This window comes from Ranitomeya imitator, chromosome 5 (assembly GCF_032444005.1).
Source record: "Ranitomeya imitator isolate aRanImi1 chromosome 5, aRanImi1.pri, whole genome shotgun sequence".
In the NCBI taxonomy this organism is placed as follows: Eukaryota; Metazoa; Chordata; class Amphibia; order Anura; family Dendrobatidae; genus Ranitomeya; species Ranitomeya imitator.
The window spans coordinates 43097838-43109841 of NC_091286.1; the positions used below are offsets into that span (position 1 = coordinate 43097838).

The 12004-nt window shown below is 47.0% G+C and overlaps 1 protein-coding gene across 2 annotated transcripts in view; it reads right to left on the reverse strand.

Annotated features, from left to right (window-relative positions):
• The window catches only part of ABCG5 (ATP binding cassette subfamily G member 5), a 46602-nt gene that overhangs the window by 8524 nt on the left and 26074 nt on the right, over positions 1–12004 (reverse strand). For both annotated transcript variants that reach the window (XM_069768605.1, XM_069768604.1), the window contains 7 exons: positions 6988–7120; positions 5386–5525; positions 4373–4502; positions 2815–3028; positions 2003–2208; positions 1266–1404; positions 979–1164 (listed from right to left, as the gene is read on the reverse strand). In XM_069768605.1, coding sequence (XP_069624706.1) covers positions 979–1164; positions 1266–1404; positions 2003–2208; positions 2815–3028; positions 4373–4502; positions 5386–5525; positions 6988–7120 — 1148 coding nt within the window. The remainder of the gene's footprint in view (positions 1–978; positions 1165–1265; positions 1405–2002; positions 2209–2814; positions 3029–4372; positions 4503–5385; positions 5526–6987; positions 7121–12004) is intronic.

Here is a 12004-nt window from a genome sequence, read left to right on the forward strand (position 1 = left end):
TGCTCATTGGCAAACTTCAAACGGGCCTGGACGTGTGCTGGTGTGAGCAGGGGGAGCTTGCGTGCCCTGTCGGATTTTAATCCATGATGGCGTAGTGTGTTACTAACGGTAATGTTTGAGACCGGTCCCAGCTCTCTTCAGGTCATTGACCAGGTCCTCCCGTCTAGATCTGAGCTGATTCCTGACCTTTCTCAGAATCAACCTTACCTCACGAGACGAGATCTTGCAAGGAGCTCCAGACTGAGGAAGATTGACAGTCATCTTGTGTTTCTTCCATTTTCTAATAATTACGCCAACAGTTGTTGCCTTCTCATCAAGCGTCTTGTCTATTGTCCTGTAGCCCATTACAGCCTTGTGCAGGCCTACAATTTTGTCCTTGGTGTCCTTAGACAGCTCTTTGGTCTTGGCCATGGTGGAGAGGTTGGAGTGTTATTGAGTGTGTGGACAGGTGTCTTTTAAACAGGTAACAAGTTCAAGTAGGTGCAATTAATACAGGTAATGAGTGCAGAGTAGGAGGCTTCTTAAAGAAAAACTAACAGGTCTGTGGAGCCATAATTCTTGCTGATTGGTAGGTGATCAAACATTTATTTCATGGAATAAAATGCAATTTAATTATGTAAAAATCATACAATGAGATTTTATGGTTTTTATTTTTAGTTTCTGTCTCTCAGAGTTGAAGTGTACCTACGATCAAAAATTACAGACCTCTCCATTCTTTGTAGGTGGGAAAACTTGCAAAATGGGCAGTGTGTCAAATACTTATTTTCCGCACTGTGAAGGGCAAAGCTGTGAGCTTGGATTTATTAAACTGTCGCAGTGCACAAGTCTCTTGTTCTGGCTATCAGTGGGGTCTCAGAATTAGTGATCATTTTTAGATCGGTGTTGGTCTCACAACTAAGTGATCATTTTTATAGGCTGCAGAACTGCTATAATTGACTTTGTAAAAAAGATTTATAATGCCATAATATGGAATTTCACCTTAATAGTCCTGACCCAACAAGGATCCCAGCGATGTTCAGCAAGGCTACTCCAGCATTGACAATATTAGGGTTGTCCACGATCCCAAGGACGGCAAGAGCGAGGAATTCACCCATCAGATGTGGAGCAAAAATTGCACCCAGAAAAACTCCGAACCTCACGATCTCTGGATTTAGTCCTACTACCCTGCGGTACAAGTATAAAGTCAGACGAGGATATGTCAGTTGTATGCTTCAGATTTAATGTTTATGCAGAAGGTATGGGGGAAAAAAACCGCAACAACTTACCAATAAATGAAAGCTCCAAATATGACAGTGCTGAGGAGGCTGAATGGAAGGACGTGGAAAACGTAAGCCAGAAGCATCTGCCACTTCTGGTATAAGCCATCCTTGCTCTCCTGGTCGCTGATCGCACGTAGAGCTGGGACTGTACAAGAGACACATTTACTGATTTTTACTAACACGTTAATGACTTGTCCAGGTCCTCCTGAGACCCCAACTGATTCAAGTGATGGATTTAGGCTGAGCTGCAGTATCATTGACCGTGCCGCAGTGCCTTCATATCAGTGATTGGAGCTCCTCAGCAACCTTCGTTCTCGTGATCAATGAGGGTCCTAGGGTCAGACCCCCACCTATCATAAATGCCGATGGCCTTTTTTTTAGGGAACGGACATCTGTGTTTTTTTCTTTTAAACCCCCATCAGAAGGAAACAGCATTGTACTTATGGGTTGTTGAAGTGTAACCTCTTATGAAGCCATACTTGCCGATTTTACCAATTTACCCTGGATAATCCTTTGCAAAAGGGGTGTCTCTTATGCTAACCCTGCCCCAAAGCGAGTGGTTTATTACATTCAGCCGCCATTGGACCTGATTTTAGTATTTCCAGGTGACGGACTCCCACTGATCGGACACAGGCGATCTCTCTGAGGGATTAAGTCATCAGTGTCAAGGTGTATGGCAACGCCTTTAACATGTTGGTAGGCATGTAAAGCTACAACCTAAGTGTAAAGCATCAGCTACTCACATAATGCGACTGCATTCAGCAGCCCTGTGTATGACGTTCCTCCCAGAAACTGATAAATGATTCCCACACGATCCTGCACGGCTCCTTTTAGCACATCGTTATTTAAGCGAATGAGAAAAAATGCAATAAAAAGTGCAAATATTAAATTTTGGGAAAGACGCATGATAATGCCAATCTTATTCCTGGAAAGATTTCTTATAGTTCTCCTAAAGATGAAAAGTAAAAGAGACAAAGTATTATTTAGTAAAATATGATATTTTAATGTGACTGTCCAGGTCAAAAAATAAACCGATTTTCATATACCTAATTAGAAAATTCTGAGATAAAAAAGGGGGATCGCTGTGTAATACCACATTTCCCCTGTGGAGGCAGTGTAGTGAAATGGAACACCACAGATAACAGATCATTTATGGGGATAAGGCTAGGACTGGCCCACAGCAAAACCGGAGAATCTCCCGGTAGGCCCCTCACATGATCAGTGCTTGGCACAGTACACTGGATGCACTATATGCAGACAAAGGCAACTTACAACATGTCACTTATTCAACAAAATACCCATTTAATTATTTTATGAAACTAAGTTCATATTAAATAAAAGGGCAGCAACAAACCACATAGTATCCTCGCTGCCCAACAATATTTGCCTGAAGTGTGGGGCCTTAGAATAAAGGTTACTGGTAGCCCTTCGTACCCCAGTCCAACACTGCTTGTGATCACCTTATTGTCAAAGGATTCTTCTAAGGCTATGTTCACAATGAGTTTTTGAGGAAGACAAATCTAAAAAATAAAATCCGATATAAAGCACTAAATACCTGAATAAGACCACAAGCTTGGATATTTCACTTGGTGTCTCTTTCCGCTTAAAGGGTATCTTTTGCTGCTCTTTGGATTTTTTTGATGAGTCGATATACTCCAGCGTGGTCTGAAACTGCTCCGAGTCTCTGTAGGCGCCTATGATGGCGTGCACCCTGCCGTACGTTTCCATTTCACGCTCTTTGGTCCTCGTGTCCACGGATGTAAGGTCCACTAGAGAGAAGAATTAAAAGAATGAGATATTTTTTACTAAATAGATCCTGAGAAAAAGCAAAACACTTAAGAGAAAATGCTGATGACTGTCATTTCAGGTGGCTTTTCAGAATAAGCTGTCCTATGAGTGTACACGAAGAATAACACTATTTCTGACTATCACGTGACTTAGATCCTGCTTGCGTGGATCAGTTTTCTGCATGTGTATCTCTGCTTCTCTTATTCTCCAAAAACGTCTATAAAAAGCTGTAATCTGATCTCTCAGTGAGCTGAAATCTGTCTACGCTGAAGTCGGATTAGAGCAGTGATTTCAAAGAATAATAAGCAGAAAAATAAATACTTTTCTTCGATAAGATATATTACAAAGCTTCATGTCTTCACTTGCTCTGTTAATTCATTAAAATATTGTTGATGAATTTTAATTTGGAGTTTAGGTTAAGGAGCAGGAATGGTGGCACTCCTGATATTAAGCCACCTTTTCGCTGTGAGTTCTTTGCTCTACATAGATGGGTAGACCGATAAAAAGACAGATGAAACACAGCAGCACTCTGTATGAGCCAAGATATATGCAAACACTTAAAACATTCAATCTAAGCTATGTTGCTACTCAATAAGATGTACTTACAAAAAATGAAGCTTCTTAGCACATAAATTGGCCAACTGATGCATGCCCATCAACCATGACAAGGTCACCTCCCTCTGATGGGTCCTATCCTACTGTACATGCCACTCTTGGTCTATAAGCCTAAAGTTAAATGGACAAACCTGTCTCTCCTGGGCTATGAGCCTACAATTTAAATGGGCAAGTAAAACTAATCAGTTCTACTTGCCCATTTAACTTATAGGCTCATGGCCCAGGAGAGACATGTTTGTCCATTTAACTGTAGGCTCATAGTCCAAGACTGGCATGTACGGTAGAGTAGGACCCATCCAAGAGAGGTCACCTTGCCGTGGTTGATGGGCATGCATGAATTGGCCAATTAATTCGCTAAGAAACTTCATTTTTTGAAAGCACATCTTACTGAGTAAGTAGGAACATAGTTTAGATTTAATGTTTTCAGTGTTTGTATATCTCTTGGCTCAGATAGAGTGCTGCCGTGTTTCCTTTTTATGTGTGATGCAGTCATCGCATCTTGGACTTATTCACACTTAGGAGGTGCTGGTCAGGTTTTCCTTTGCAAATAGATACATAGATAATGGATAGATGATAGAGACATATAGATAATAGATAGATAATAGATAAATAGATTTAGATAATATATAGATAGATAGATCGATATAGATAATAGATAGATAGATAATAGATACATAAATAATAGATAGATAGACAGATAGTTGCTTTACCGAAAAAGTCAAATGGGTTGGAGTGTTCTGGACATTCATATCCACAATCATCAAAAAATGAGATCATCTCTTGAGGTTTTCCACAGAAAATAAGCTCTCCACAACTCATAATAGCAATCCTATCAAAAATCTTGTAGAAGAAATAAAAAAATAGGCAATTATTTCAGAGTGTAAGTAATAATAACATGTACTGTATGTAAATCAGAATTTTGTGAAAAATAAATTTTTGTTCATTTATTATGCATCCAGACAATAAATAGTTGAACGTGTTCGGTCCACGCCTGGACCTTCTTCAGAACAAACTGTTTTTTTTGTGTCCGATGCATGTTGGGAATGTGTGTTCACGTGGTGGGACTGTACTGTTGGTCACCCGGGTTATGCACTGTGTGCCTGGTTAGTCGGCGCTTCTGTTAGCTGAGGGCTGCGTCGCTGTGGGTATGCGCAGTCCCTTCATGCATCCGACCCAGGAAACCAGTGGAAGAAGGTGGTCCAGGTGTGGACCGAAAGCATTTATTGTCTGGATGCATAATAAATGAATGAAAATTTCTTTTTCACAAAATTTTGAGTGCCAAGTTTCTTTGGATTATTGACACGACGGGCCGGACACCCTACTTGTGCACCTAGAGTGCCGTGTTTTTCTTATATGATGTATGTAAATCAGGTTATACTTTCATAACATAATGATGTAAACCATGTACGACTTCTGATACCATGATATGCGAGAATTGCTATTAATGTATTTTTTATGTTCATTCTTAAAGTTTTTTTTATAAAAAGTTTCGGTTACAGCTTGCATAGAGAAAGTTCTAAAACTAAAGTCAAGTAAGGAAAATGTGTTATGGGGGTGTTGTGCTGTGTTAATACTCACAGATGACTGTAGTAAATCCGGATAATTACTATCATTTATATTTCTTACACTAGAGTAAATACAAGCATAGACGAGTCCTAGCGCTATCCACCTGTCTGTGTAATGGAGACTCTGAGCCAGAAACATACAATTGTTGGCCACTTACTTTGAACAGTTCTGAGCGCGGCTGGTGGATGGAAATAATCACTATTCTGTCCTTACGCGCCAGCTGAGAAAGAAGTAAAACGATATGATTTGCCGTCATTGAATCCAAACCGGTAGTTGGTTCATCAAGTAAAATGATCTCTGTGGAAGACAGGAGAGTAACTGCGATAAGTAACGTCTTCACAAACCTCTTCCTTTATGGGAGCACCGAAAAAAGAGCAACTCCAGCAAAAAAACGTAAATAAAAAATGAACGAGTCCTTCAGTCCGCCTCTTCTCTGTTAGTCCCTACTGCTTTCTTGTATCTGGATGGCCTTTAATATTACCGGTATTTATGTCCCTATGGTAATTTGCAGGATGTCCTAAGAGGAGAGTTTTAATCTTCTGTCTGTGGAGTGCGCAGCTGCACTGGCCGCCTACTGCCTGCTCCTGAAGATTGACAGCTCGGACTAGAGGCATTGGAGAAATGCAGGGGGACTAAAGGTTCCAGCAAATTGGCCTGCTTCAGAGTGGTGCTTACAGGCTCTAACGCTGCACGCTTCTTACCTAAGTAACTGGCCACTCTGAGGACTGCGGGATGGCCGGTCTATAAACTACAGAATTAAAAATCCCTCTGTTCTTGAGAACAGGAAGGATTTTTAATAATATATAAATTATAAAGTTGTTTATTTTTTTACATGCAATTTGCACTTTTATCCATTTAAAAAATGAAGACAACAGCTTTTGCTATGTAATGTAAAAGCAGCAAGAAGTAAGGGCAGAGACCCTCACTCCAGGGCCATTAGGGCGATACTGTATACTGTCAGAGTCCGCGTCACTGGGACGTGGTTTGTGTCACAATTCCACCACTCAGTGTCCAGGATGCAATGAGTGACAGCTCATCCGCCCTATAGAATCAGGGTCAGTATTGTGAGTGTCCGCTCAGTCATCCAATCTGGGACAGGTGCGTGCTGAGCTGTCAGTATTGTGAGTGTCAACTCAGTTGTCCAATCTAGGGAAGGGGCGTGCTGGTTGTCTTCCAGGTGTCTGCTGTTTTGGGTGATTACCTAGCTATTTAGCTGGCTGTCGGTGTCTGATTATTGACAGTTGTAGCTTTAGCTTGGTGGTGTGTGTATGTGCCTTGTTTTCCACTCATCTGTTTCTGATCTTTTGCTGCCCGACCTCTTTGACCATCCTTTTGCCTAGCCCCTTTGTCTTGATCCGCTACCCTCTTGGAATTGTGACCTCGGACTGTGACCTGACTACGCCCTTGTCTTACCCCTCTGTTTATGAGGAGCTCTCTTGGTTTCTGACCCCAGACCTCTTGACTACCCTGTTTCATGGCTTGTCTATGAGTAGGGACTCGGCATCATGTTTGGGACTGAGCGTCACAGTTTGAAGAGATGCCCTTTCGCTTTGATTGATCGCTCCAGCCAGATGATGTCAGCACCGACATCTTTGAAATCCAATGCAGACCCTTTCATGATCTGGGCTCAGAACGCCTCTGTCATGTGCTGTGAGCTTGACCAGGCTGAGGTGTGCACACCTTGGCTCACTGCGCATGGCAGAGCCAATAATACCATATCGTTTAGATTTTGTTACATACAAATAAACACGTTACTCACTTGGGTCCTGAATTAATTGGCCTGCGATAGAAACCCTTCGTCTTTCACCGCTGGATATGCCATTAAAAACGCGGCCTCCTATGACCGTATCGGCAACTTGAGTCAGACTCAGCTCAGCCATGACGGAGTCTACCTGAAAGGTGCAATCATGAGAAGTTAGAATTTATCTGTGGAAGAGAATTGTCATGTTATTGTTGAAAGAATCAAAATCTGATCAGCACCTCCAAACAGAATGAAGCGAATGTGAACAGGGGCAAGCTGCCAAGACTGCATTCTATACAAACCATTGAATACAGCAGTGCTCTGTATACGGTAAGATACACGCAGACATTGAATGTGGACTTTTTGCTAATCCATGCATACAAAATTTTACAAGATACAAACTTACAATATGGGCAAAACTATTGGGACGCCTACATTTTTCACTTACAGGATCTTTTATAACCTCTCATTCTGTATCTATAGACATTAATATGGAGTTGGCGCCTCTGTAGATATAACAGCTTTTGCTCTTTTGGGAAGAATTTCCTCAAGATTTCTCCTTCGCCTCATTGGGGGACACAGACCGTGGGGTGTATGCTGCTGCCAATAGGAGGCTGACACTAAGTGATACAAAGAAAGTTCTCTCCTCCCCTGCAGTATACACCCTCCTGCTGGCTCTCAGCTCCTCCCCTGCAGTATACACCCTCCTGCTGGCTCTCAGCTCCTCCCCTGCAGTATACACCCTCCTGCTGGCTCTCAGCTCCTCCCCTGCAGTATACACCCTCCTGCTGGCTCTCAGCTCCTCCCCTGCAGTATACACCCTCCTGCTGGCTCTCGGCTCCTCCCCTGCAGTATACACCCTCCTGCTGGCTCTCGGCTCCTCCCCTGCAGTATACACCCTCCTGCTGGCTCTCGGCTCCTCCCCTGCAGTATACACCCTCCTGCTGGCTCTCGGCTCCTCCCCTGCAGTATACACCCTCCTGCTGGCTCTCGGCTCCTCCCCTGCAGTATACACCCTCCTGCCGGCTCTCAGCTCCTCCCCTGCAGTATACACCCTCCTGCCGGCTCTCAGCTCCTCCCCTGCAGTATACACCTCCTGCCGGCTCTCAGCTCCTCCCCTGCAGTATACACCCTCCTGCCGGCTCTCAGCTCCTCCCCTGCAGTATACACCCTCCTGCCGGCTCTCAGCTCCTCCCCTGCAGTATACACCCTCCTGCCGGCTCTCAGCTCCTCCCCTGCAGTATACACCCTCCTGCCGGCTCTCGGCTCCTCCCCTGCAGTATACACCCTCCTGCCGGCTCTCGGCTCCTCCCCTGCAGTATACACCCTCCTGCTGGCTCTCGGCTCCTCCCCTGCAGTATACACCTCCTGCTGGCTCCCTGCTCCTCCCCTGCAGTATACACCCTCCTGCTGGCTCTCAGCTCCTCCCCTGCAGTATACACCCTCCTGCTGGCTCTCGGCTCCTCCCCTGCAGTATACACCCTCCTGCTGGCTCTCAGCTCCTCCCCTGCAGTATACACCCTCCTGCTGGCTCTCGGCTCCTCCCCTGCAGTATACACCCTCCTGCTGGCTCTCGGCTCCTCCCCTGCAGTATACACCCTCCTGCTGGCTCTCAGCTCCTCCCCTGCAGTATACACCCTCCTGCTGGCTCTCGGCTCCTCCCCTGCAGTATACACCCTCCTGCTTGCTCTCAGCTCCTCCCCTGCAGTATACACCCTCCTGCTGGCTCTCGGCTCCTCCCCTGCAGTATACACCTCCTGCTGGCTCCCTGCTCCTCCCCTGCAGTATACACCCTCCTGCTGGCTCTCAGCTCCTCCCCTGCAGTATACACCCTCCTGCTGGCTCTCGGCTCCTCCCCTGCAGTATACACCCTCCTGCTGGCTCTCGGCTCCTCCCCTGCAGTATACACCCTCCTGCTGGCTCTCGGCTCCTCCCCTGCAGTATACACCCTCCTGCTGGCTCTCGGCTCCTCCCCTGCAGTATACACCCTCCTGCTGGCTCTCAGCTCCTCCCCTGCAGTATACACCTCCTGCTGGCTCCCTGCTCCTCCCCTGCAGTATACACCCTCCTGCTGGCTCTCAGCTCCTCCCCTGCAGTATACACCCTCCTGCTGGCTCTCGGCTCCTCCCCTGCAGTATACACCCTCCTGCCGGCTCTCAGCTCCTCCCCTGCAGTATACACCCTCCTGGTGGCTCTCAGCTCCTCCCTTGCAGTATACACCTGCTGGCTCTCAGCTCCTCCCCTGCAGTATACACCCTCCTGCTGGCTCTCAGCTCCTCCCCTGCAGTATACACCCTCCTGCTGGCTCTCAGCTAACCAGTTCTTGCTTAGTGTCTGTAGGAGGCACTTGGGTCTGGTTCAGACCCCAACGTTTTTATTTTATTTTTTACTTTTCTGTAAATTTTTATTTTTTAATTAATGGAGTGAAGAGGGCGACGGATCCTTTCAAGGTTTCGATCTCCCCCGAAACATCAACAGGCGAGAACGTGGAGAGTCACTCCCCGTACCCTCTCCTGCGACGTGGGAAGCCATGCCTGAGCTCACTTCAGGGGCGACAGTTCCTTCACGGTCCCGACCTCCCCACACCAGCAGCAGGCGACCACATGGAGTGTCGCCTCCATGTTTCCTCTCCTGGAGCCAGGCCTAATGCCGGACAACTGGCCCTCTCCACCCGGGGGCTGAACTCTGCGGCTGTACAGAGGCCCCTCTCTATGGCGTCCGAGCAGCCCCCACTGTCCCACCACTGTGAAAGCGGATGGCACATGGAGGCGGATGGTTCCTCTCCACCTCCCTAACAAAGGATGATGGATTGAGGTTTAGCCCTCTATCCCTGCACCGTCCACGCTGCGATACCTGACCTGCAGTCATCCGCGGCGGCTCCATGCCGGGTCGCGCACCGATGGTGAGTGGATCCTGTTAGCAGTGGGCCTCTGCAGTGGCTCACAGTCAGTCTCAGGCTTCCCTGTGGCCCACCTCCCTGAGGTAACGCTCCAGCTGCAAAAATTTAGCCTCCGGCTTCGGCCGATGTGTAGGCCGCACCCCGGAAACGCGCTATGGCCCCCTAAGACGGCTCTGCCCGCTTTTCTAGCGTTTCTCGCCTGGCACAGAAGCGCTCAATTTTCTCGGCCACTGCACCACCCCTCACTTCTACTGCTGGTATCGCTCCCGCCGGCTGCAGAAATTTAGGCCCCAGCTTGGGCCTATTCATGGAAGTCTTGAGGCTCCGCTCACATCGTGCCTGTGGCTCCGCCACCCGAATTGGCGCTTCTCGCTCTCTGAGAGATTTTATCACCTCTCCATCTTGGTTCACCCGGCCGGCTCACAGGGGCGACGACTTTGTATTAAAGAGGCACAACGACTCTGCAACATGACCCTGGTCTTAAAGGCATATGACCAGTATTCCCTGGTCCTAAAAGCGCATGACCAGTATTCCCTGGTCTTAAAGGCACATGACCAGTATTCCCTGGTCTTAAATGCGCATGACCAGTATCCCCTGGTCTTAAATGCACACAACCAGTATCCTATGGTCTTAAAGGCACATGTCCAGTATCCCCTGGTCTTAAAGGCACATGACCAGTATTCCCTGGTCTTAAAGGCACATGACCAGCATTCCCTGGTCTTAAAGGCACATGACCAGTATCCCCTGGTCTTAAAGGCACATGACCAGCATTCCCTGGTCTTAAAGGCACATGACCAGTATTCCCTGGTCTTAAAGGCACATGACCAGTATTCCCTGGTTTTAAAGGCACATGTCCAGTATTCCCTGGTCTTAAAGGCACATGACCAGTATCCCCTGGTCTTAAAGGCACATGACCAGTATTTCCTGGTCTTAAAAGCACATGACCAGTATACCCTGGTCTTAAAGGCACATGACCAGTATTCCCTGGTCTTAAAGGCACATGACCAATCCGAAGCCAGTCACCCTAAATGAGTTCAGGAGCCCACCGCCGCTGATCCCAGTTTATCCCTTTGTGCCTAGTTCCCTCAGGACTTCGTCACTGCCGCAACCCATGGTTTATCTGACCAAGAGATTGAATCCCTCCGTGATCCCTCCGTGGCTCAGAGTGCTCACAGGACCGATATACATGGTCCCTCTCCTACATGGGATCCATCAGCTAGCAGGGGCAGGGAGTATTCTAGAAACGTACAGGCATCTAGAAAATGGATGTTTTCACTTCATGATCTCTCTCTCCAAGGATTTGCTGAGAACAAGACTCTGAACATGGATCAGATATTGCCTTGGACCCGGACTTGCCAGAGCTTCAGTAAAGGATGAAATCACCAATTTATATCATCAACCAATCTCTGTACATTGACGAGAACTCCGGTCCGACTCTACACTACGCAGTGTCCCTCATAAGGAGAGCATTTGCCAGTCAGTCCGGATATGCGATTCACTGGACAGAAGCCTCTACGTGGGATGCCATGCCTGGTCTGATTTTTAAGGGCGACGGGTCCTTTAAAGGGCACCGATCTCCCCACACCATCAACAGACGAGCACACGAAGTGTTGCCTCCATGTATCTTCTTCTGTATCCAGGCCTAACACCAGACAACCTGCCCTGTCCACCCGGAGACCTGAACTCTATGGATGTACAGAGGCACCCTTTTCGGGCATCTGAGCACCCCCCTCTGCATCACCACTATTTAGCAGAAGATGCAAGAAGGCGGATGATCCCTCTCCACTTCCCTGTTAAGAGGATGGTGGATCAAGGGTTCCTAATTTTTAACTCTGCACCATCAAAAGAGAGCAGCGATGGCAAGAGACTATGACCTGCTGGATGCAGCCGCACATTCTGACACTTGGCAGATTAACCGGGTAGAATCTCCTGTGGTATACCTACCAGTATCCCTGCCCGATGTGTCATCAATTGAAAATACCATGGACTGTCAGATAGCAAATCTGGTTCATTCCGTTTTGCAGCTTCGGGTCCAGCACTCTACCCTCCCTAGCTGCCGTATGGATTGTTGGAGCAATGGTCTCCTGGCTGGAGACCTTAACTACTTTGATTCACACCAGTAACCTTTTCCTGAAG